Source organism: Uloborus diversus, chromosome 3 (genome assembly GCF_026930045.1).
Source record: "Uloborus diversus isolate 005 chromosome 3, Udiv.v.3.1, whole genome shotgun sequence".
NCBI lineage: Eukaryota > Metazoa > Arthropoda > Arachnida > Araneae > Uloboridae > Uloborus > Uloborus diversus.
In genome coordinates, this window is record NC_072733.1 from 2,619,894 (window position 1) to 2,646,978 (window position 27,085).

The window sequence follows — 27,085 nt, forward strand, 5'->3', positions numbered from 1 at the left end:
GCAAAAATGGCGTCCACGGAAGTTTTTTTTTGGGGTCGCCTTTTTTTTTATTGCCAGTGTCGTTTTGCCTCAAAACTTTAAATTTTTTTCGGGAAACATGGATAAAAACAAAGATTCTCATGGTACAAAATTCCCTGGGAAAATATTGAGAAAAAAAAAATGTTTTGGGGCAACATTGGAAATTTCCCAAACTTTTCCCTGACATTTTTAACTATGTCATTTTCCCCGACAATTCCAGGTTTTCCCGGAGCGTATGAACCCTGTTAGTAACAATAATGACATAATTTGAGACATTTCAAACAGCATCTTTGAAATTTAGTGCAAGAACATTATAAAAAAACTTTTTAAAGCTTACTTTTTACACTTCTTTATGAAACAGAAAAAGAACACCAGTTTTTCTTGAAAAAGACTTTATGCGTAAGAACAAGGTCAACCAGTGGCTTGAAATATAGTTTTACTACATGATATCTTACTTTTAATTTTTAAAATCTCTCTCCTGAAAAATCCAGTTTTTGAGATATGAAATGGAAGTTGAAAGGAGTAAGCAATATAAGGAGGGTTAAAAGTAATGCTAAACACACAATAATAAATGTCCAAATGGTAAAATTACATAGTAAAGAAAAACGAGCGAGTATTACAGAAAGGGGTGCAATCCGATTTTGAAATGTATGAAAAAACGGGACTGACGTGTAAAAGCGTAAGAAACAGCTAAAATGCGTAAATTTACACCTATTCTGTAGAATTTGATAAATATGCTTGTTCTTTGAACCAAAATCCATGACCAGTTGTCAGTTGGCATAAAATTTTGAAATTTTTTGCTGAAAACTTTCCATGACTATTTTCGATCATAGGCAAAATCCATTACTTTCCTTGCTTTTCCAGGAGCATGGACACCCTATATGTAGTTAAATAAATTTAACAATAGCAAAACATTTCTATTTTCAGATTTAATTGAAAATCATTTTTTTTTTTTTTTTTGGAACTGAAAAACATAATTGAATACATTAAGTGAAGCACCCAGAAATCAAGCAGAATCTTGAACTTTCGAGACTTAGATTTTGGAGACTCTACTGTATACCCAAAAAATAGCAACCTTTTGATACTTGATCCTTGAACCATGAGAAAGGTATTTGAAAAAAAATACAACATACTGTCAAACAAAAATGCAGTGAATGCATAGCATGAATTATACCCCTAAAATAGTAGATGCATGAGGGAAGAAGACAATTAAAATAATTTTTTTCTTACCTTATAGCTTCTTTATATCGTTTGATTGCAACTTCATGATTGCCATTATCAGCAGCATTCTTTGCTATGTTATAATGAACCTAGAAATTCACAAATAAATATTAAGATGCTTAAAACTTTGATAAAGGGAAGGAAGACATGTTGTTAGCTAATGTATTGTCAAAGATAGAACGTTTAAGCAATTTTATAAATTTACACCTAACACTTGTTAGGATTAATAATAACAATTAGGATAAAATGCTGAAAAGGAGCAAGAAACATTGAACTGTGTCAGAAGATACATGAATACACAAAAACAGATAACTCTATAAAGCACTAGTATTGAATTGTAATTCAAAAGATTTCATATCAGCAATATATTTGAAGAATGCATACCAAAATTTAGTTTCAATAGGAAAAGTTAGCATTTTAGTGATTTCAAGGAAAAAATGTTGGAAAGAGTTATACTTGCAAAAAAAAAAAAAAAGTAAACATTTTTACAATAAATATATAAATATAAATAATTAAATAAATAAAGTAACCTGTGCAAGAAACGCCAATAAAAAAACAATGTGAACGAGAATGCTCTTACATGCTGCATAATTTTGAGATTGGATTTGCCTGTTTATTATAAATGAAAATCAGTATGATATATAAGAGCAAATATTTGCTGAATAACAAGCGATAAACTTCAAGAAGCAACTGATAACCATGTAAATGCATTTCCAGAGTATCCATTGCAAAATTCTAATGAACTTTACATGGATCTCTAGGTCCAGTAATGATGGACATGAACCTAGCCTACTGAAATAAAGAGATTTCTAAAGCAAGAACAAACAAAGGGGGGGGGGGGAGGGAGGGTTCTTTTAGGGATGGGTATAGAGCCTGGACTTTCCTTTCTGGGAAATAATCATCTCAAATTCCTTTTAGTAGTCCACTTTCAGGAGAAAGAAAAACAAACGAGAAGATTAGACAGTTTACACTGAATGTCTAATGAACTTAAGCCCACGGTTTTGCGATCCTTTAGAAACAAAAATAATTATTTTCTACTCCGATTTTACTTAGAGATTTCAAAAAAAATGTCTGGGAAATAGCAGTGGGCAGATAATGCATTATATTTGAAATATTGCATCATTTCTATGTAACAAGCATCTTTTATGTTATTAAAGCAACTTCCTGTGTATAGATAAATAACAGGTTTATTTTACCATGGATACAATACTTTTGTGTATTCCTATCCTAGTTGCATGAATTGAAGTCTGAATGGAAACAAGGGATGAAGAATAGGTGCAGAAAATATGAAAGATGAATGAAAATTCTAGAATTTACGGTAAGTCATAAATAATATGATAATAGCGTTAAATATCTCACCCCTAATCATCAACTTAAAACCAGTTTTGTTTATACTTCTAATTTTTATTTCAAGGTATTAACTTGAATTCCAATGTCAAAACTCAACCATTTACTTTGATCTGTAATGGATGTGTACATCAAATTCCAAATCAGTTGAGCTGCTTTCTCTGCTTTGTCAACCCTGTTGGACAAAGCAACCAACTGTTCGGCAAATGTCCAAGTGGTTGGTTTGCTTCCCAGGTATGGTGTGCATAGGAGTTGGTTAAACCAACGGGCTAGGTGTATGAACCTGGTACTCAAGGAAATTTGCGTTAAGCGTAGTATCAGGTTTATTGATGTGTGGAGTAAATGTAAACGCGATTGGATTGCTAGGGATGGCCTGCATCTGAGCTCTACAGGGGTCAAAATGGTTAGTGGTTTGCTTTTAGAGGCTTCAGAATCAAAAAACTAAGTTGGAATGGGGGGCATGGTTTAAGGAGCAGAATTCGAAAGGGTACTAACTACTGGGATTTTAGTAGAAACGGAAATAGGGTGGCTAATAAGAGAAAAAATTTTAACAGTTGGGATTCAAACAATCATGCAGCATTAAATAAAAGTAAGATGGGCTTACTTAAGGTTTTTTATACAAATGCTCATAGTATTAGGAACAAGATGGAAGAATTGAAAAGCATAATTATAGACGAGAGGTTGGATATTATTGGAGTTAACGAGACATGGGCTACCGAAAGTGATGATGATTTATTATCTATTGCTGGGTATAATTTGTTTAGACAAGATAGAGTAGGTAAAAGAAGTGGTGGGGTTTTATTTTATGTCAGAGACACTTTAATTTGCAATGAATTGGTAATTAATGATAAACCTAATGAGACTGATATGATTTGGCTGGAGTTGATTAGTAATAAGGGCAAAAAACTACGTTTAGGTAATATTTATAGGCCACCCAACTTAAGCCAGGGTCAAGACGAACAGATGTTTAGTATTATTAGTGACATTTCTAGCAAGGGGTCAGTCATCAAAATGGGAGATTTTAATTTTCCAGGAATTGATTGGAATAATTTTTACCATAGTAATAGCAGAGAAGAGGAATTTTTGAAAGTAATTGGTGACTGTTTCTTAGATCAAATTATAACTCAGGGTACTCAACAGGATGCTATTTTGGATCTAGTTTTCTGCGACATGGAAGGCTCTGTTCAGAGGTTATGTGTAGGGGAACACATTGGAGATAGTGACCACAACAGTATTAGGTTTGGGATTAAATTTGATACGCACAAAGTAGAGAATTTTAGGTTTGTGCCCAATTTCAGAAATACTGACTTTGTGGCACTTCGGCAGAGTTTGAAAGCAGTTTTTTCTTTTGGATTGGACAATAGCGATGTGAATCTTCAATGGGCAGAGTTTAAGGAAAATCTAGCGAATACGGTTAGGGATCATGTTCCTTTTAGGAGAAAGGGTGTCAACACTAAAATTTGGCCAATGTGGTTCTCCAGGGAAACTAAAGACGCTCTAAATTACAAGCAAGCTGCTTTTCATAGGTTTAGAGAAACAGGTCACAGTGCAGATAGGATCCAATATTGTAACGCAAGGCGTAAATTTAAGTATTTGGTACGGATTCAGAAAAGAGAGTTGGAGCAAAGACTGGCAGATAAGATAAACAGGAATCCCAAGAGGTTTTTTGCATACGCTAATTCGGGGAAAGTTCGAAATAGTCATATTGGGCCACTGGTTGATGAGCACGGAATTTTAATTCAAGACGATAGTGATATTGCTAATGTTCTTAAACCTTTTTTTCGAGTGTTTTTAACGATAACTGTATCTCAACAGTTGACACCAATAAGACACAAGCTATAGTACAGCTTGAGGACTTTGTATTTTCCAGGGATGACGTTTTACTTCATTTGAAAAAAATTAAAGAGACTTAAGCTCCGGGGCCAGATGATATTTATCCAAAAATTTTAGTTGAATGTGCAGAGGAATTAGCAGATGTAATCGCAAACATTTTCAATGCTTCTTATAATTCGGGGACAGTACCAGAGGACTGGAAGGTGGCTAACATTACACAGCTCTTCAAGAAGGGGTCTAAAGGGAGTGCGGGAAATTATAGACCTTTGAGTCTAACTTCGGTGATTTGCAAAATTTTTGAAACATTGATGAAAATTAAGATAGTAAATTTTCTAGAGACTAATAATCTATTGACTAGTTTTCAGTACGGTTTCAGGAAAGGTAAATCTTGTGCAACTAATTTATTACATTTCTATGACAAAGTTACCATGGCTTTGGACAATAAGAAGCCTGTAGATGTTGTTTACATTGATTTTCAAAAAGCTTTCGATAAGATACCGCATGTTGCTCTACTTAGCAAATTAGCTGATATAGGAATAGGAGGGAAAACTTTCATTTGGGTAAAAAACTGGCTGACCGGAAGGAAACAAAGAGTAGTTGTAAGAGGAAATTATTCTAATTGGAGTGAGGTCTTAAGCGGGGTTCCTCAAGGATCAGTGTTAGGGCCTGTTTTGTTCATTGTCTTTATGAACGATATTCACAAAAATATTTCTGGGAACATGAATTGTTTTGCTGATGATGTCAAAGTTATGGGGACTGTAGAAAATGATGAACAAGCAAATCAGCTGCAAGAGGATCTAGATCATATTACGGAGTGGGCTGATAAATGGGGTATGGCTGTTAATGTTGGGAAATGTCAAGTGCTACATTTAGGGCATGGAAGGCTAATAAGTGGACTTTCCCACTTAGATTATAATTCCAGGCTTAGAAGGCTACAAATGTATAGTCTTGAGCAAAGAAGAGACCGAGGGGACATGATTCAGCTGTTTAAATTTATTAAAACGAAAGATGTTACGGGGCTAAAGTTTAGCACTGAAAACAGGACAAGGGGTCATTGTTTTAAGTTATTTAAATCTCAGGCTAACTTGGATATTAGGAAAAATTATTATTTTAGCAGGGTAGTGGAACCTTGGAACAGCTTACCGAAAGAGGTGGTAATGAGCAAAGGAGTAGACAGTTTTAAGAGGGCCATTGATCTTCACTGGGGATTGCAAATTGACTAGGACCAGTCTAGCTGGGCCCAGAGCCTGTTGCTGGTCGTCACTTTTGTATTTGTATTTGACACATGAGTAAAGTTTGAAAGTAATCGGTTATTCCATCATGAAAATAATCCATCATGAAAGTTATGCCAGGATGACATAAGAGATGCTTGGTCACTGGCTCAACATTCAACTAGATGTTAGCAAGGTTGCTCTGCATGCTTAAGAGAATGAGGAAAGTGGAATCTTGGATATTCTATAATGACATGTATATTCAAGCTGGTAGGGGGTGAGACTTAAGGTGTACTTAACAGAATGATCTTTCCTCTATTTTTATGCTTCCTGAACATAGAATCATGTATAACTCTATGTTAGTACTAGAAGATAATACTCCTATCTTAACATTGCCTGGTTGTTGTTCCTGCTCAGGATTTCTGTTAAATGTTAACAATGAGCTTTAAATATGTTGTAAGTGTTGAGTTACACTAAGCTGCTGCATATAGCCAGCTAATAATTTTGAGCCTGATGAACATCTATGGTCACCAATTTAAAAATGAGTTGAACTGCAGTGACTATGCTAATCAATGAAACATAAGATAGAAGTTAAGTTGGATGATGGCTTTGATATTTAATGCAAGAGAAAAGTGTGAGAAGAAGTTTTGCATTGTTTCTTATCTGACTCAAGGTCCCATAAGAAACAATGCCAGTCTGTTGCCTCCATGCCATAATCTGAATGACCCAGATTCTCAATATCGGATTCAAGAGCTGTTGAAATGCTCTAAACTTGATGTTTGTGAGTTCATTTATATTAAGTGTAGTCGAATGTTAAATGTAGTTTAAAGGATATCTCGGCATGAGATGATGCATAGTCATTTTGAGGTGTTGGTGTTGCTTGAAAGTTAAGAAGCCATTTGTTTTAAAGAGGAATCTGAAAAGATTACGGTCCCTGGAAAGCAGCAATTCAAACATCAGCTAAAGTTAACCAATCACATAAATTTTTAGCATTTTGCAGTTGTTTTTTTTTTCTAATAGATATTTTCAGTGAATGACTTCCCAATTTTTTGACTTCATTATTGATGCCTAAGGGGCCAACTAATTATCTAGATTAGTGGTGGACAAGCAAATTCAGTTGGTTGAGTGAGTGAGTCAGAATGATTCGCTTACTCAACTAAATACATTACATCATACTTAATAGTTCTTTTCAGCAATTCACCAACCAGCAGTGTTTCTTTCAGACCTTTTGCTATGGGGGGGAGAGCAAGTGCATATTTAAGGGGGTGGAGGGGGTCAAGGGTGTATTTAAGGAGTGGGGCAAGCAACCCCCCAGACACAAATTAAAAATTACCAACTCTGAATAATTTTACAATATCAATTTCAAAGTTACCTTGATGTTTGGCTTGCCCACCCCTCCTGAAATAAATCTCTGTATGCTTCCACGGGCGAGACATAGTCCAGTCAATAAATACATAATAGTGTGCATGGAATATGCGATAATTTTTGACTTTAGAATAATGTTAGGGATAGTTAGAAAGTAAACATACTAAAAGTCCCCGTGCCTAGGATGAGCTAAAGGTGGGAAGGAGGGGGGAAGACATTTTTGGATTTTTCGAGAAGATGTCAGAAACGGTGGAAAAAATGCGTTTAAAATAAAAATTCAAGCCAAATAAGCTTCCTATGAAACTGTTTCTACACATATTTATCAAATTTCCAATAATTTTCTGGGTATATGTTATGAAAAATTGATGATTTTCGGAAAAATACTCTCTTTTTGTCAAACATTTGTTCCTAGTGCCTCCCAGGATTAGTATTCATGAAGCTTATCAATGACAAAGTTGTAGAGCTTTAATTTTCCTTCAATTTGATATGCTATTTTTTATACTTTATTCAACCAATCAAAAGTTGCAGAATTTCAAACACGCACTTTCATGGCAAAACATGGAACACTTGCCATTTACAAATTTCAAGCTAACTTGAAAGGATCGCGCACTTCCTTTTCATCAAAGAATTTGACAATCCTGATGGACAATAAAGGAGTATTTGTGGATTACTACAACACAGAGAATGTTTAAGGGGGGGGGGGGTCGTGAAATTGTGACTTTGTGACAAGGGGGAAGGAAAGAATAAGAAGTGTGACTTCAAGTATATTTTAATACGAATATGTGAATGAAAAGCAGCTTGTAAAACGAACTTGTAACAAAGGGGGAAGGGGAGGGGAGTTAAAAATTTTGAAAAAAAGTGTGACATTATTTATGGACAGCCCTTTACCAAGGAATAGGATGAAGATATGCAAAATTATGTATATGCAGTATGAATTGGTGGACTGAGGACGTGTAGAAAGTCAGCACTGTACATACTGTTTCAGGAAAGTAATAACGACATTGATTTAATTTAATTTGAATTACTTGTTACTGAGGATACCTAGTCTACAAAACTGTTAGGCAAAAAAAGACTACTGTATAAACCATATGGACATCAATGTCAGTTAGAAAATTTAAACGATGGTCAAACAAGAAGGTTTCTGTCTAACTTTCATAATAACAGTCAGCTGACAAATCCACTAATGATGAAGCTGTTGAAAATCGAGACAAATACACTCCAAGCTTTAGGTGATGTTGACGTTGATATTGCAAAGATGGCTATCATCAGATGGCGAAATTCTTCGTTAGCTATCATTTGAGAAGAAGTCTTCCTGGTTGTTCTCTCGACAGCCAAATCCCTAACTGATCACAACATTCTGCTGTCAAAATGTACCAGAAATCTAAAATCATACAACTTATGTATCTAAGGTATATATTAATAGTTCTTCTCCTGAATCCATTGAGGCTGCTGGGGTCATATGCATCTCTCATGGTATGGTGCTCCAGCCACAGAACAGTCCCTCAACGAGTTCCGTTACAGATCATTTATCAAAGTAGCTGAAACCATCAAGACTGATCTCTAACTCTGCCGTACCACCAGGTAAAACTGTAGCTAGGAACTTAATGGTGAAGTACCCGATTGGGGGTTAGGGAAAGGAGGAATGACCACCTTGTGCTGAAACTCTCGGAATGGGATGTTGCTCCTGACGAAATCTTGGAGATGGTTTTGACCGACTGCTTTTCTACAAGAACAACTGTTTTACTACTTGTAGAAAAATATTGTTAAACAACTCTGTCACAAGCTTGCATTACTAGGGCAGTTGCAACAACAGAATCAAAATATTTAACCAGGATGAAAGGGATGACGATGACATCAATACATTACTAATTTCTTAGAACAACTTTTCCACTGTTGGTGACATGACCCTTCCCCCTCAGAATAAAACCAAGATGTCACCAGATATTTTCATTTTCTAATTACTGTCAGTCCATATTTTGTATAAACACTTAAAAATATGATTAGTAATAATGTATTAAAAGCCAAAATTACAAAAAGGTGCTGCCGGTCAGCATATTCATTTCAATAAGAATAACAAAATTGAGTACATGCTAGAACTTCATAGTTTTTGATTGCTTGTCAGTTTGGTGTTGCGATGATTGGGCATAGGCTTTGTATTTCTTTGGTATAAGGTTTGAATCTGCAGTTCAAGTGTTCAGCCAGTGGATTTTTAAGACACAGAACAGAATAAGAGTTATAGTTTCTAAATAACGTCAACACTAAAAATATCTATGCGGAAGAGGAAAATATTTCCAAACACACTTTTCAGAAAAAGAAAATTTTTGGAAATAATTGAATGACCTACAGCCATTGCCTATTAACAGAACTACAAAAGATTAAAAGAATTGGAAATAATTCCTCAAGACACTCTGCAAGTAATTCTATATTTCCTTTGAATCAAGAAGAATCGTTGTCTTGAGATCGGACCCACAACAAATCCTCAAAAAGACTCATAATTCCTTTTCAAGCTTGGAGCCAAATCACTGGTTTGAGGAGTTTTGAGATCATAGGAGGCGAATTGCAAGTCTTTTGGCAAATCCCAAGTGAGTGAACAGGCTAACTTGTTTTACGATTCCCCAAAAGACTTGATTCGCAAAAAGATTTGTCGTTTGTTTTTTGGGAACTGTCACTCATTCACTCGGTTGAAAGATTTGATTCTTTTAAGCAATTTGTGAACTGAGGGCCCATCTCTAGTCTAGACTTAAGGATGAATTACCACATTCAAAGACTTACCAGAGATTCAAACATGACATTTCATAATGGAAGGCTATTCATATACAATACAAATACAAATGTGACGAGCAGCAACAGGCTCTGATGTCCTCACTACTTTTCTATTTTCTTGAAATCAGACTTCAGATGATTTTGGTAGATTTTTGAATGAATATGCTGCATTAATGATTAATGTTCTCATAAAAAAGGATTACTTAAGTGTTTTTAAAATTAGCAAATTGAACTAGAATACTTCAAAGACAATTTTCAAAATTTGTGAACTTTTAAGTATGTTTCAACTTTAATATTTTAGTATATTCTGTGCCAAAATTAAATATGATGTAAAAGAATAATGTTATAAATTCAAAGTTGACGAGGGAAGAAATTTCACATTGTTTCTTATCTGACCTTGGGTAAATGCCTCCCTGGCAGGATCCGAATTACCCAGATTCCCAATATAGAATTTAAGAGCTGTTAAAATGCTCTAAATTTGATGTTTGTGAGTCCATTTATGTTAAATGTGGTCAACTGTTAAATGTAGTTTGAAGGATATCTCAGCATGATTTAGCCATTTTGACATGTTGGTATTATAAAGCACAGAATTTTTTTTTTTTTTTTTGCACTTCATGCACTATAATAATAAATACAATTTACTTACTTTGGCGTTTAAAGGACACACGTTCAGACCAGATTGGAAGAGATTTTCCTCGTTACTCCAGTCAGCACTTCTCTGCAAAAGGCAGTTATTTTTTTTAAAAAAAGAAAGACATTAGTAATTGATTTATGTCAGTACAATAAAAAGATAAGCGTTATTTATGTTATATAGGAGACTTAGAATTTTCTAATTCTTAAACATAAAATGCAACTTGTATAATAAGAAAAGTATAAACTAAAGGTTTGTACTCCTTTGTAACAATAAATTAATATTCAGCTATACTGTAAATACATTATTCCCAATAAAAAAAGTGATTTACTAAACTTACCTTGACGCATCGGATTCCAAAAACAATCAGCAAAATCAAGATACACCATTGAAAAATCTATTTGAAAAAATCATACTCTGATACACTGCATAGCATACATCAATGCGCATGTAAAACAGATGTTGATTTTCAGTTTTATGAAGTAACATGCATTTATATAAACATAATGTAATAGTTGAAACAGTAAACTTTAAGAGTAACTAATTTCAAATGATTCTCAATAAGTTATAAACTAATTCATTAAAATAACAAGTATCAACTCTAATCAGGAGTATAGCAGTTGAGTAAACTGCATATAAAATAGCAAATACAAAAAAAAAAAAAAAATGTTGCTTTTTAAAAGTAATTAAATTTAATAATTCAATCTAATAATAAGCGAATACATTTGCTTGCAATGCACAAAATTTAATAAATAAATACATTATTAAAATGAAGAATAAAATAGGCTGATATACATGTAAGGTAACATATCGCACCCCGGGCAAGGAACATGACAGTTACACGGTGCTTGAAAGTGTCACAAGCTTGAGGACTTTGTATTTTCCAGGGATGACGTTTTACTTCATTTGAAAAAAATTAAAGAGACTAAGGCTGCAGGACCAGATAATATTTATCCAAAAATTTTAGTTGAATGTGTGGAGGAATTAGCAGATGTAATCGTGAATATTTTCATTGCTTCTTATAACTCAGGGACAGTGCCAGAGGACTGGAAGCTGGCTAACATTAAACCGCTCTTCAAGAAAGGGTCTAAAGGGAATGTGGGAAATTATAGACCTGTGAATCTAACTTTGGTGGTTTGCAAAATTTTTGAAACATTGATAAAAATTAAGATAGTAAATTTTCTAGAGACTAATAATCTATTGACTAGTTTTCAGTACGGTTTCAGGAAGGGTAAATCTTGTGCAACTAATTTATTACATTTCTATGGCAAAGTTACCATCGCTTTGGACAATAAGAAGCCTGTATATGTTGTTTACATTGATTTTCAAAAAGCTTTCGATAAGGTACCACATTTTGCTCTATTTAGCAAATTAGCTGATATAGGAATAGGAGGGAAAACTTTCATTTGGGTAAAAAACTGGCTGACCGGAAGGAAACAAAGGGTAGTTGTAAGGGGAAATTATTCTAATTAGAGTGAGGTTTTAAGCGGGGTTCCTCAAGGATCAGTGTTAGGGCCTGTTTTGTTCATTGTTTTTATGAACGATATTCACAAAAATATTTCTGGGAACATGAATTGTTTTGCTGATGATGTCAAAGTTATGGGGACTGTAGAAAATGAAGAACAAGCAAATCAGCTGCAAGAGGATCCAGATTGTATTACAGAGTGGGCTGATAAATGGGGTATGGCTGTTAATGTTGGGAAATGTCAAGTGCTACATTTAGGGCATGGAAATAAGTGTATAAGTTATTATTTGCAAGGTTCAGTCATTAGTCAGGCAGACAAAGTTACTGATCTGGGGCTCGTAATAAGTCAGGATTTAAAGTTTAGTCAACACACACACACAGTGCAGCATTGCTAGTAACAAAGTCAATAAGATGCTTGGGTTTATCAGTAGATCTATTGCAAACAAATCTAAAGAAGTTATTCTGCCCTATATAGAAGTTTGGTAAGACCTCATTTGGAGTATGCTGTTCAGTTTTGGTCTCCTTATCTTAAGAAAGATATTAATGAATTGGAAAGGGTTCAAAGGCGAGCTACAAGGCTAATAAATGGACTTTCTCACTTAGACTATGATTTCAGGCTTAGAAGGCTAAAATGTACAGTCTTGAGCAAAGAAGAGACTGAGGGGACATGATTCAGTTGTTTAAATTTATTAAAATGAAAGATGTTACGGGGATGAAGTTTAGCACTGAAAAAAGGACAAGGGGTCATTGTTTTAAGCTATTTAAATCTGAGGCTAACATAACCACTGTTCTGTACAATATATCGTATGCATGTGGGAAAAAGGCTTAGGCAATTTCAGTGCATTGCATGCGGTGGGCAGCCTTTCAGCATCTGTTTCTGGTTTGTCCTTTTACTGATTATTTTCTGAATTGTATGCCGTGTAATGCCTATTGAGCTAAAATTCAAAAGTCTTTTTGGCATCATTTCTATCACAAAATTACCTTGCTTTCAGCACATTCTCCCCAGCCCAAAAAAAATCTCGTTTGAAATAGAAACTTATTGTTCTACTTGAAATGTAGTTCCATAGAAAACTCTTTGGTGCCTTTTTTTTTCAGCATATATACTTTATTTTACAGCTTGTATTTCATATTTTTTCCAACATATTAAAATAATTAAAATTGTAGTTAAGATGACATAAGTGTCTTAAGCTATTATGACACTAATATAAATTGTATCAGTTTTATTTTTTTTTTAGAGAAAATTGTTTGATAAAGCTTCTGTCATTTGCATGCTATTTTACAAGGAATCTTTTAGAACTCTGAGATAATAAATTTTTATAGTAAATTAGAGCATTTTAAACTAAAAAGGATTGACAAAACCATACTTTTTCCTCAACTAATGTTGTTTAAAATCTCCCATTTTCTCCCCTTGAAACATTTACCCAATCTCCTGTTGTTTCATTTCATAAGGTTGGCAGGTATGTGATAAAAGAGGTTGTTATTTTACCTGTGCACATGAAAAAGATGATTTTTAATTTCAAATTATAAGCACCTGTTCGCACTCAATGTCGCATGGATGTTGCGCTGCGTGCTCTGATCAATGCTTACAGCACAATGTCTCACGGGTGCGTTTTCAAAACAGAATGATTTATTTGAATTTTGAAATGATAATAGATGGTGCTAAATGGCTGTTACTTTCATCATTCGAGTCACATGGCAATTGACCTTCATATACAAGCATAAGTTTCTGCTCTGGATTTTGAGATAGAAAAATTTATTAATGTAAACAGTGAATCACTGCTCTGCATGTGGCACTTAAAAGTTTTCATTCTGTCTTGTTTATTGCTTTTCTTTTTCTTTTTTCATTAAGGATAATGGAAAATGAATTATACAGAGCCGCAAATAAGTTTAAGCACAATGCAAATTTTTGAATAAAAGGAAAACTATTCAATGGAATGTTTTCAAATTTCTACTGTAGATGGCTAATATGATCCTTAATATGCTTGAAATTTTGAAAAATATAACCGTAACGAAAATCAGAAAGTATAATTGATATTTTTATGGCTGTTGCAAAAGTTTATGCACCAATCAGATCTTATGCAAATATCTCTAAAATGTGATGCGTGAAGGAACAGTGCAGTTCGTTTCAACCATTGAGAAGGAATAGATGGAGAGAGTGCAGCCCTACTATCCCGATACGGCAACAGTACCATGTGACCTGGGGAGCTGTTCCGAGTTGACCATAACCGCTGATTAAGTTTTTATTAGCTGAAGCCATGAATGATAAAAACATTTAACTGTAGAAGGGAAAAATGAGATTTATAGCAATAGTGCAGTATTGAAGCATTATAAACTGTGAAGAAAAAGCCACACCAGGAGGTCCAGCAACTTTTCACAGATATGTACGAAAGTTTTTTATTCCAAAATAAAGAAAAAACAACACATATTTGCATTTAACAAGTACATATCCCACAGTTGCCTATAAGTTTTAAAATTTTGTACTGATTTTACCTATAAATGTAATAAAACATTGTATATCATAAGTGCAAATAACATTTCAGTTCCATAAAAACACTCGCTACTTAACTAGTAATTATTTTAACAGTACTCAAGTATTTTGTGTACATTTGCTTTGTTGGCGAGTTGCTTCTCGTCAAGCTCCCGTGAACAGCAGATGTGTTTAGAATAAGTTTTAAATTTGAGAATAAAGATTTGTTACTTTTATGCTTTAATTCAAATACTAGTATGCCTGCGTATGAAATAATTTCAAAACATTAATTACAAAACATAAGAATCCATAAATTTTCAGTCAATAACAGAACACTTTAAACATATATTTTTACATGCCCATCATTTCAAGGAATAAACATCAAAATACATGAAAAATGCAATTACATTATATTTTAAAATCCCTGAAAAAGTTGGGAGGGGGAATCTAAATGACAGGTCTGTATTTGTATCCGTTATTTATTTTAAACTGGCAAAAGGTTCGCGGCTTTGCCTATACCAGTAACAATAGACAGAAACGATATGTTTTAGAACTTCTCTTCCAACATTGCTCAAAACTCAGTTAATCTTCTAATAATTCTCATAAAGAAAGTTTCAATACTATTTTTAAAAAAATACACACATGCGCTCAATTAAACTACAACGATGCACAACATAAAACCTCATCACAGTAATTCAGGCTGAAAACTTTCGCTTACTCACAACACAATTGGTCAATCTAGTATTCTCAGAAAAATAAAAACTCTTAATTGTTAAAACATGTTTCCAAAATATAATAAAAACAAATTTAAGCAGACGATAAATTAAAAAATAGGGCAGTTGAATTATTCTACTTTGCTTTCTTCTTAATTGGCTTTAATCTCCTTTTTTAATAATATTGTTTTTATGAAAGCAGACGATATTTTTTCACAATACATATTCATTTGAATTGAACAGAGATAGGCAGACTTTACCAAAATAAAGAGATACTTTTAATTTTCATGAAGTGTCTCGATCTACCATCAGAAAATTTTGCAAAAAATATACGTAAATTAGTAATGTTAATAACTGTTGAATATTTTTTTATGCAGATAGTTAAAACAGGAAGAAAGACACATTTTAAAAACCTTCTAGTAAACAATCAACGTTTAAAATAATATCAACAAATCAAATAAATATTTACATTATGTGCTGAAACAATTCAAAATACAATTCATTCAAAATCAGTCCTTATTAAAAGATTTGCACTGCATATTATCTGCTACTTTTGTAAGCTTGGTGTATAATTACTGATTGCTAGCCTTGCAAGTTCCGAATCAGAGTCTAGAGAGTGTGGAGTCGGAGTCAGAGTCGAACTGATTTTGAAGTTCAAGAGTTGGAGTCAGAAGTCAAAGATTTTGAAACTCCAAGTAAAAATTTGAGTCAGACCGCTTTTGGGGTAAAGGAGTTGGATTTGGAGTCGAAGGCTCTAAAGTTCCCTGAGTTAGAGTCGGTCATTTTCTTCCGGCTTCGCAAACCTTGTTTGTAGCAGGGCTGTAGAATCGAAGTTGGACTGATTCTGGCGTAAAAGAGTCGGAGTCGAAGGATCTAAAATTCTAAAAGTTAGAGTCAGTCATTTTTCTTCTGACTTTGCTACCCTAATTTGTAGCAGGGCTGCCGAGTTGAACTGATTTTGAAGAAAAAGAGTCGGAGTCGAATGCTCTAAATTCTTGGAGTCGGTCATTTTACTTCCGACTCTGCAAACGCAATTTGTAGCAGGGCTGCTGAGTCGGACTGATTTTGATGGAAAGAGTTAGAGTCCGACGGTTTTTAAACTCAAAGTTGAAATCAAAGTCAGATTGCGTTTTGGGTAAAAGAGTTAGAGCCAGAGTGTGTTATTTTTGTTACAACTCCGCAGCTCTGATTTGTAGCCCCGACTTCATAATTAGCGCCGTCCTCTGAAAAATGTTTAATGCCAAAAGAGCGATTGCGTGTCAACACGCGACAACTTCCCAGACAAACTAGTCACCTGACCTGGGAAACATTGGGTTCCAAGCTTATCTCACTGAGACATTTGCTATCGCTCATTCCATTAATATTACTTCTCAATGGTTTGAACGAATTTTTAAAAGTAGCAATGGCTTGAAGTGTTATCAAGATGCCAAAGTCTCTGCAGTTCTCGCCTGAAGAAGTTGCAAAACTCTTGAAAGCTGAAAGCTGAAGGTAAATTTGTTATGGAAATTTCAGTGATTTTAAATTGGTATAAACCATGTATTTATAATGTTCTGAAATGTGGAAAACAATTTAAACCTGCATATCACTCAGAAAGGCCAAAATAAAAAAAAAAACTACCTTTCGTGAGGATAGAATAATTAAACCATTAAGTGAAAAGTCTCCCATTTTGGGAACCTTTGATTAAGATTTTTTGCCTCATCAAGTAATAAAGATATCATTTTGAAATTATTTTGAATTGAATGATAGAGTACCTAACTTTATTGGTAATTTTTGCCAAAAGGTTTGGAATGTAAAGCATTTTTAAAAAAAACTTCAATTTCACAAAAATTTCTCTTTTTGTATTTTCCTAAAGGGCCCAAAATTTCAAGAATTTGAAAAAAAAAAAAATTGAAAATGACTAGCACGAAAACTTATTATTGTTGCAAATGTACACTGCTGGTCTCCCCAGGTTTTGTTGCAAGGGGGAATAAAATTTATAGATCCGGGCCTCATTAAAACTTACAAGTTCTATACTTTAAAGCTTGAATATGTTAAATATGTTCTTAAAGCACCAACAACTAACTTTATTAATAACATTAAAAATGATTTTAGGATTTTCTAATTGGATTTAGCCAGATATAATTCAAGTATCAAAATAGTGGCAGGGATATGTACACTGCTTGACAATTGCTAAGAAACAATTACATTTTTTGGACTAGTTAAGAATAGATAATGATTAAAGAAACAGAATGAAATATATAGTTAGTAGGGAGGATGTGCCTTTATTATAAGCACAAAATAATACAGATATTACTGCATTAATGAAGTGAAAACTTAAAAATAAAAAAATAATCCTACTTAGATGATTTTCATATAACACCAAAAAAATGATCTAGGTCAGAATGATGGAGACATGAGTACCTTAACATTGGTACTCATGGGTAAGTGGTAAAGGGGACAAGTGGATTTCTTGTGACCTATGTCAGATGGTCTGCTTGTTTAAGGGGAAGGATGAGTCTGAGAAGGATTTCATTTGCACAAATTGTGTTGAACTCACAGAAATCAGAGTTAGGATGCTTACTTTGGAGGGTGAGTTAGCATTAGGCTGTAGGCGTGTAGATGGGGTAAACACTCCAGAGGGAAAGAGGGAAGCTAGCAAAAAGGAGATTGGCATTAGCTGTCAGAGGGCGCTAGAGTTGCTGGGGAGTGTTTTTGCTGCTCCTGAGATAAGTGATTTTTTACTGTAATTGTTTATTTTACTACTTTAGTTTCAGTATTTTTATTGTATTTTATCATATAATTAAGTATTCTTGTGCTTTTAAGTCTTATTTTTGATTTACTTGCTTTCTTAAAGTGTTTTTCTATTCTGTGTAGCTAAGCCTAAATTGTGCTGATTTCTTGTTAAGCCTGACTGCTCTGTTTAGGGTGTAACTTGTTTATTTTAATTTACTGCTTGTCTTAGGATTTAGTAATATTTGTATCTTTTACTTCCAATGCTTTCTAATTCTAATAATTAGCATTATTTCTCCATTTCTGTATTGACTTTTTAAGTGTACCATTTTGAGCTAGAATGGGAGTTATATGCATAATGAAGGAGGTTAAAAGTGGTAAAGGGGACAAGTGGATTTCTTGTGACCTATGTCAGATGTTCTGCTTGTTTAAGGGGAAGGATGAGTCTGAGAAGGATTTCATTTGCACAAATTGTGTTGAACTCTCAGAAATCAGAGTTAGAATGCTTACTTTGGAGGGTGAGTTAGCATTAGGCTGTAGGCGTGTAGATGGGGTAAACACTCCAGAGGGAAAGGGGGAAGTTAGCAAAAAGGAGGTTGGCATTAGCTGTGTGTTAGATAGTGGGAATATTCCAGAATTAAAGGAGGAAGTTAGTAAAAAGGATGTGGGAATTAGTTGTGTGTTAGATAGTGGGAAAATTCCAGAGGTAAAGGGGAAAGTTATTGCTGAGGCGACTGACTGGGAAACAAAGGGTATAATTTTGGGAGATTCAATGGTGCGTGAGGTGGGAAACTCAATAGGTAGAGTTAGACGTAAGGTGGCTAGATGTTGTTTGCCAGGGGCTCGGGTGAGAGATGTAAATAGGGTTGCTGAAAAGAAGGGGGTATTTAATAAAGAGGATGTAGTTACTTTGTGGGTGGGAACTAACGATGTAGGCCATAGTAACAATGATGAGTTTACAAAGAATGGGATTCCCTGTTGGACAAAGCAACCAACTGTTCGGCAAATGTCCAAGTGGTTGGTTTGCTTCCCAGGTATGGAGTGCATAGGAGTTGGTTAAACCAACGAGCTAGGTGTATGAACCTGGTACTCAAGGAAATTTGCTTTAAGCGTAGTATCAGGTTTATTGATGTGTGGAGTAGATGTAAACGAGATTGGATTGCTAGGGATGGCCTACATCTGAGCTCTACAGGGGTCAAAATGGTTAGTGGTTTGGTTTTAGAGGTTTCAGAATCAAAAAACTAAGTTGGAATGGGGGGCATGGTTTAAGGAGCAGAATTCGAAAGGGTACTAACTATCGGGATTTTAATAGAAACGGAAATAGGGTGGCTAATAAGAGAAAAGATTTTAACACTTGGGATTCAAACAATCGTGCAGCATGAAATAAAAGTAAGATGGGCTTACTTAAGGTTTTTTATACAAATGCTCGTAGTATTAGGAACAAGATGGAAGAATTGAAAAGCATAATTATAGACGAGAGGTTGGATATTATTGGAGTTACCGAGACATGGGCTACCGAAAGTCATGATGATTTATTATCTATTGCTGGGTATAATTTGTTTAGACAAGATAGAGTAGGTAAAAGAGGTGGTGGGGTTTCATTTTATGTCAGAGACACTTTAATTTGCAATGAATTGGTAATTAATGATAAACCTAATGAGATTGATATGATTTGGCTGGAGTTGATTAGTAATAAGGGCAAAAAACTACGTTTGGGGAATATTTATAGGCCACCCAACTTAAGCCAGGGTCAAGACGAACACATGTTTAGTATTATTAGTGACATTTCTAGCAAGGGGTCAGTCATCATAATGGGAGATTTTAATTTTCCAGGAATTGATTGGAATAATTTTTACCATAGTAATAGCAGAGAAGAGGAATTTTTGAAAGTAATTGGTGACTTTTTCTTAGATCAAATTGTAACTCAGTGTACTCGACAAGACGCGATTTTAGATCTAGTTTTCTGCGACATGGAAGGCTCTGTTCAGGGGTTATGTGTAGCGGAACACATTGGAGATAGTGATCACAACAGTATTAGGTTTGGGATTAAATTTGATATGCACAAAGTAGAGAATTTTAGGTTTGTGCCCAATTTCAGAAATACTGACTTTGTGGCACTTCGGCAGAGTTTGAAAGCAGTTTTTTCTTCTGGATCGGACAATAGCGAAGTAAATCTTCAGTGGGCAGAGTTTAAGGAAAATCTAGCGAATACGGTTAGGGATCATGTTCCTTTTAAGAGAAAGGGTGTCAACACTAAAATTTGGCCAATGTGGTTCTCCAGGGAAACTAAAGACGCTCTAAATTACAAGCAAGCTGCTTTTCATAGGTTTAGAGAAACAGGTCACAGTGCAGATAGGCTCCAATATTGTAAGGCAAGGCGTAAATTTAAGTATTTGGTACGGATTCAGAAAAGAGAGTTGGAGCAAAGACTGGCAGATAACATAAACAGGAATCCCAAGAGGTTTTTTGCATACGCTAATTCGGGGAAAGTTCGAAATAGTCATATTGGGCCACTGGTTGATGAGCACGGAATTTTAACTCAGGACGATAGTGATATTGCTAATGTTCTTAATAACTTTTTTTCGAGTGTTTTTAACGATAACTGTATCTCAACAGTTGACACCAACAAGACACAAGCTATAGTACAGCTTGAGGACTTTGTATTTTCCAGGGATGACGTTTTACTTCATTTGAAAAAAATTAAAGAGACTAAGGCTCCGGGGCCAGATAATATTTATCCAAAAATTTTAGTTCAATGTGCAGAGGAATTAGCAGATGTAATCGCAAACATTTTCAATGCTTCTTATAATTCGGGGACAGTGCCAGAGGACTGGAAGCTGGCTATCATTACACCGCTCTTCAAGAAAGGGTCTAAAGGGAGTGCGGGAAATTATAGACCTTTGAGTCTATCTTCAGTGGTTTGCAAAATTTTTGAAACATTGATGAAAATTAAGATAGTAAATTTTCTAGCGACTAATAATCTATTGACTAGTTTTCAGTACGGTTTCAGGAAAGGTAAATCTTGTGCAACTAATTTATTACATTTCTATGACAAAGTTACCATGGCTTTGGACAATAAGAAGCCTGTAGATGTTGTTTACATTGATTTTCAAAAAGCTTTCGATAAGGTACCGCATGTTGAATAGGAGGGAAAACTTTCATTTGGGTAAAAAATTGGCTGACCGGAAGGAAACAAAGAGTAATTGTAAGGGGAAATTATTCTAATTGGAGTGAGGTCTTAAGCGGGGTTCCTCAAGGATCAGTGTTAGGGCCTGTTTTGTTCATTGTCTTTATGAACGATATTCACAAAAATATTTCTGGGAACATGAATTGTTTTGCTGATGATGTCAAAGTTATGGGGACTGTAGAAAATGAAGAACAAGCAAATCAGCTGCAAGAGGATCTAGATCATACTACGGAGTGGGCTGATAAATGGGGTATGGCTGTTAATGTTGGAAAATGTCAAGTGCTACATTTAGGGCATGGAAATAAGTGTACAAGTTATTATTTGCAAGGTTCAGTCATTAGTCAGGCAGACAAAGTTACTGATCTGGGGATCTTCATAAGTCAGGATTTAAAGTTTAGCCAACAGTGCAGCATTGCTAGCAACAAAGCCAATAAGATGCTTGGGTTTATCAATAGATCTATTTCAAATAAATCTAAAGAAGTTCTTCTGCCCTTATATAGAAGTTTGGTAAGACCCCATTTGGAGTATGCTGTTCAGTTTTGGTCTCCTTATCTTAAGAAAGACATTAATGTATTGGAAAGGGTTCAAAGGTGGGCTACAAGGCTAATAAGTGGACTTTCCCACTTAGATTATGATTCCAGGCTTAGAAGGCTAAAAATGTACAGTCTTGAGCAAAGAAGAGACCGAGGGGACATGATTCAGCTGTTTAAATTTATTAAAACGAAAGATGTTACGGGGCTTAAGTTTAGCACTGGAAAGAAGACAAGGGGTCATTGTTTTAAGCTATTTAAATCTCAGGCTAACATGGATATTAGGAAAAATTATTATTTTAGCAGGGTAGTGGAACCTTGGAACAGCTTACCGAAAGAGGTGGTAATGAGCAAAGGAGTAGACAGTTTTAAGAGGGCCATTGATCTTCACTGGGGATTGTAAATTGACTAGGACCAGTCTAGCTGGGTCCAGAGCCTGTTGCTGGTCGTCACTTTTGTATTTGTATTTGTATTTAATATGATGTATGATTACCAGGGACACTGATGCACAATTTACATCTGTTTTCCATACTTCCCACTAATTATTGAGGAGCGCTTGGGGGATGTTTTCCCCACTCCTCTCTCAATGCGGATTTGAGTTCTTGTACTGTTCTGGGAGGGACGGTTCTTCACGCAACACGTCTGCCAAGAGCCTCACAGGCAAGTTCAATGGGATTTAAGTCGGGAAAGTAAGCAGGCCACTGCATACAGAGAATGTTTTCACTTTGCAGTGTGTCTGACACTTCAATGCTCCAGCGTGTCCGTGTATCGTCGTCCGTAAAGAGAAAATCTGGACCGAAAGCCTCCCTGAAAAGACGAACATAGTCCAGCATAACATCTCTGCAATACATTCGCGACGTATTGCTTTCTTATTCAAAAATGTGAAACTGTGTTCTGCCATTGTGCATGATGCCTGCCCACACCATGACGCCTGGACCGTACGGATCAGGTTTGCAAAAAAATTTTTGTGCATAACGTGTTCCACGCTCTTTCCACAGCAGTTGGTGAACAGAATTTCTTGTCACTCTGAAACGAGATTCGTCTGAGAACATCACTCTAGACCAATTTTGATGATCCCACCAACATGTTCCTTAGACCAGCGTAATCTCTCTCGACGATGGCGTGGTTGAACTTGGATGCAACGTATGGGCTTCCGTGCATACAAACCAACATTATTTGCTTGCCGTGAGACGGTTCTTGCAGAAACATGCATACCAGTAGCGGTTGTTAGATTTTCAGCTATCTGTCCAAGAGTGAAATTTCTGTCCCTTTTTGCCACGAGGACTGCATAGCGATCCTCTGAAGGTGTGGTGCTCCTACCACGACCCCTGGCATGCTTTTGCAAAACATTTCCCCCTTCAGCAGCCATCTTTAATCGGGAGATGGCACTTATTGATACATCCATTGCAGCAGCCACAGTGGTGACACTTTGACCAGCTTTCAGTCGTCCAACCGCTCGTCCATGATCGTAGATACTCAAATGATGTCTTGCTGACATTTTAGTCTTAAGTATTTCAAGAACCAAACAGATTTTCAGAGAAAAACCTTTTTTAACATCCAGCACTATTTTTGTTAAAAACCAAACAGCGTGAATTTACATACGAATATTGAGCGAGTATGCACTGTCTTTTATACAGATAACGAGTCTTGATCTACCACGCCATCTGAACTTGAATTTATTTCCATTGGCCAGGTGGTTGAGGTACAAATTTGCATAAAGCACTTGTTCCTTAGCAATTGTCAAGCAGTGCAAAGTCTCCCATTTTGGGATCATACCATTTCTCCTAACATAATAAATATTTTTGCAAAATTTCAACTACATATGATTAGAGATGTGTATTGAACCTCAAAACATATAAAAACTTAAGTATTATCAGTGTGGTTCATATAGTGGCGTTTAATGGGTTATAAGTATGGCTCTAACTGTAAATTTGCCTCTTAGTCAGATAAAAACTCGACTTGGATTAATAATATCACTTGACACCAGTCGCAGACAAATAACCTAATCAGAATTTATCAAAAAAAAAAAAAAAAAAAAAAAAACAAAAGTTAGCTTGTAAACCTTTTCTGAACAGTGTAACAAACAAGCAAGAATGCAGTGAGCATAACACCACATGCATTATACTGACGAATGGATCAGTTACATTCACAGATGGAAAAAAATGGAATTAAGACAGTCCAGATGGATTCTCATACCATTAGTGTGACTTGAGGAAAGATCCAAAGTGCATGTTCAGTAGGCAACAAGATGGTGGTTCGCTCATGGTATGTGGGTGCCTTTTGCTTCAATGGCGAAACTTCTTTTAGCTTTATGAAGGGCAGACTAAATTCAGAAGTGTGTCAAAATACCCTAAGCCAGCATTTGTCAACATTTGGTAGGGTCCTAGGTGGTCCTAGTTGGAGTTTCCAGCAAGACAACGCTCCAATACACACTTCCAGTAGCACAAAAGAATGGGTTGCATCTCAAAATATCAATGTAATGAACTATCCAGCACTCAGTCCAAATCTCAATTCAATAGAAAACATCTGGAGAATTCTCTCACATGACATATACCAGAATGGGAAGCAATATTACTCTGTACAAGAGCTTAAATCAGCAATCAAGGAAGCTTGGTACATATTCACTCCGAAACTTTTCATAATCTTAAGCTATGAATGGAAAACTGAGTATTCGAGCTCTTAAGATTCATTGGTAACTTTAGACTATTAAAAGACTTCTTTCTTAAATGTAAATATTTCATTTTTGTGCCTAAACTTTTGCAACAGCAAACTTTTGATATTTTTATGAGATCTTGTTTCAATTTCTCTAAATTGTTTCCAAATTTAAAACATGAATTTGTAAGCTGACTGTTTAAATACAGTAAAAAATTCTAAACTATTTGGTGTATACTTTTCTTTTTATCAAAAGATTTCCATTCAGAGGAGGGGTTCACCTACCATTTGTAGTGGTTATCTCCAAATTTTTAATTTTGCCAATTTCATCCCTTTGCTTCTCACTACCTCATATGGAGACTTTGAGAAACTTTAGTAAAGATGATCAGAGCAGGGAGTGAGGGTGAAATGTTTCTGAATGCGTTATGAAGAAGTTTTGACACTAGTGTCATGGGATTATGAATAGTTTAAATTTGTTGGCCACAATTATTAATTAAAATTACATGCAATACAGATCATTATTAGTTCCTTTCCTTTTTTAAACAATTTTGTTCGCATGCTATTTACTTTATTATTATTTGTGTAGCGTTTATTTTCGTGTGCACAGTTAAAATTTTAGTGTTTTCCATTTCTTCATTCGCTTCTAATAACGTCATATTTTTTATATTATTACATAATAATTAGTAGTACCGTGTTTACCCAACTTTAAAATTTAGAATCACTATATTGAGGTGCTGATTGAGTGAATTTTCTGGTAAAGTTAGTCTTAACTGCTGAAAATGCTTGAGTGGATGGCAGCATTTCATTCTGGAATGCCGGTCCCACGACTGTGTTTTGTTTTCAACACGTTGGTCTTCAAGGGGTTGAAATGACTAAGTAATAAAGTAAATTTGAAAAAGTAAAGAAGAAAACATAGAATTGAAAAACCTTCAACAATTTCTCAAATGAAAATATACTAGAAAAGTAAAAATAGATTATTCGAAACAAGATGTACATTTTTTCTTTTAAAATTACTACATAATATTAGAAATTTTGCTTCTATATTTTTTCATCGCTAGAATACTAATGGGGTTCGAAAATCATATAATGCAAGTATAAAAAAATGCTTAGACTTCAAAATAACAGTGGATTATGTTTAAAAGATAAAATTAAAAGGAAAGCTTCAGCAGTTCTTACAATATCATGCTACAGATGTAGTGAAAAGTAAAATTTAAATGAAATTTTCTTACAGCAGTTTTCAGCAGAAAAGTGCAAAAGAACTATTTACAGTATATGTAAACAAGTAGAAAATATATAAATATGTGTATATTTCTTACTATTTGATGATTTTGTCCGAAGTAAATGCCAAGTTGTTTCAGACCAATTACAACAAGTAAACAAAACCCCATACTTGGCAAGTACAAAATTCTTTCAGCAACAACAAATCCTACTCGGAAAAACAGATTAGATGCAGGGAGAAAAGGCACCAGGAGGAAGGAGACTGATAAGCACAACAACCTACAATACATTTAAAATAAACGTGAAGCAATTAGAGAAATATAAATAGTAAAAGGCTACATTTAAAATGAGAATAGATTGTTACTCATTGAAAAGCACAATACAAAATAAGGAAAAATTTCAAATTGATGCAATAAATATGCTTGCAAAAGATCACCAAAAGTCGTCTGTATCTCCCAAATGGTTTTCACTCGGTTGTTGCCCAGTTTTTGGTGAAAATTAATGCAGTAGTGCTGCTCCAGTTCGCCAGGGTAGCCTGTCATTTTCCGTAAAATTAAAAAAAAAAAAAAAAAACCTGATGGCAGTACAAAACAATAACTCAGTCAAATGCTGTTTCTCAGTGGCTGACGCTATTGACAGATAAAAAAAAAATTCACATGTGAACAAAGGTTCAAGGTCAGCCCATGCAAGCACTTTTCATCAGAACCATCAGGTTTTCTCAAAAGAAAAAAAAAGTAGGATACTTTTCTAACATACCTCGTACAATCAATGGGATAGAAAAAAAATTGAATAGATATTTTACTTAGCAAAAAGTATCATTCACATGATTCGATACATGGATTACATGTATCAAATATCATTTCAGGCTTTCAGTATTCTCCTGTAGCCTAATTCTCGAGTGCTGTGTGTAGTCCAATATCATCGCCACATCATATTCTCTGGATGAAGAACCAGTTTCTATGAATGACGGTATCAAGGATTTCTTTTAATGTTATTTAGTAAATGTCTTGTTTGAATGACCTTTAGTATGTGGTAGAATCCATGTCAATTCAACAAGGGCTGTAGCATGATGGTCTCGGATCGTTTTGAATTTAACGTATGTTAAAATTCATAAAAAATTTAAAAATACGTTTTTTTTTTGTTTTGCCCCAAAAAATTTCTAGAGCGATGCTGGTTAGACTAGTCATTGTGATATTTTAGAACTTTAACAATACTTATTGAATTTTTCTTATGAATATTTTGGGGGTTTTTTACAGTCAACATAATTTTGGAAATATGAGTTATTTATCGTTGCACATGTTGTTATTCTCTATTTTACAAATTTACTGTTGTTTAATAAAATTGTTGTTTGACTGTTAAAATATGGGTATGAATTTCTTTTCTCTCGGGCAAATCACTCCAACACATTTTTTGTTTACTAGTGTCAACCTGTTTTTAGTTCCTTGAACTTGGAGTTGTTTTATATACCATAGCGCGCAAGTCCAACAAGGGTTTTGAAATGCATATAAAATTGGGACAGGTGTGTAAAAAGGTAATAATAATTAAAATGTGTAACTTTCTTACCTGATGCATATAAGTTGGCCAGTATGCCTATAGTGTGCTGCTAAGTGGCTTTTGGGATTGATTATTACATGTTGATATGATTTATTATGAGATGGTCATTTCAATGTTATTGTACTATTTAAAACAAATCCACTAGCTATAATTATTTATTATTTAAAAAATGACCAAGAAATAATATCAAAATAAAAGCCT

The 27,085-nt window shown here is 34.7% G+C and overlaps 1 protein-coding gene across 1 annotated transcript in view; it reads right to left on the reverse strand.

Annotated features, from left to right (window-relative positions):
- The window catches only part of LOC129218191 (protein O-mannosyl-transferase TMTC4-like), a 110,661-nt gene that overhangs the window by 33,956 nt on the left and 49,620 nt on the right, over positions 1 to 27,085 (reverse strand). The window contains exons 9-12 of the mRNA XM_054852408.1: positions 25,429 to 25,609; positions 10,730 to 10,786; positions 10,405 to 10,476; positions 1,249 to 1,328 (exon numbers count right to left, since the gene is read on the reverse strand). Coding sequence (XP_054708383.1) covers positions 1,249 to 1,328; positions 10,405 to 10,476; positions 10,730 to 10,786; positions 25,429 to 25,609 — 390 coding nt within the window. The remainder of the gene's footprint in view (positions 1 to 1,248; positions 1,329 to 10,404; positions 10,477 to 10,729; positions 10,787 to 25,428; positions 25,610 to 27,085) is intronic.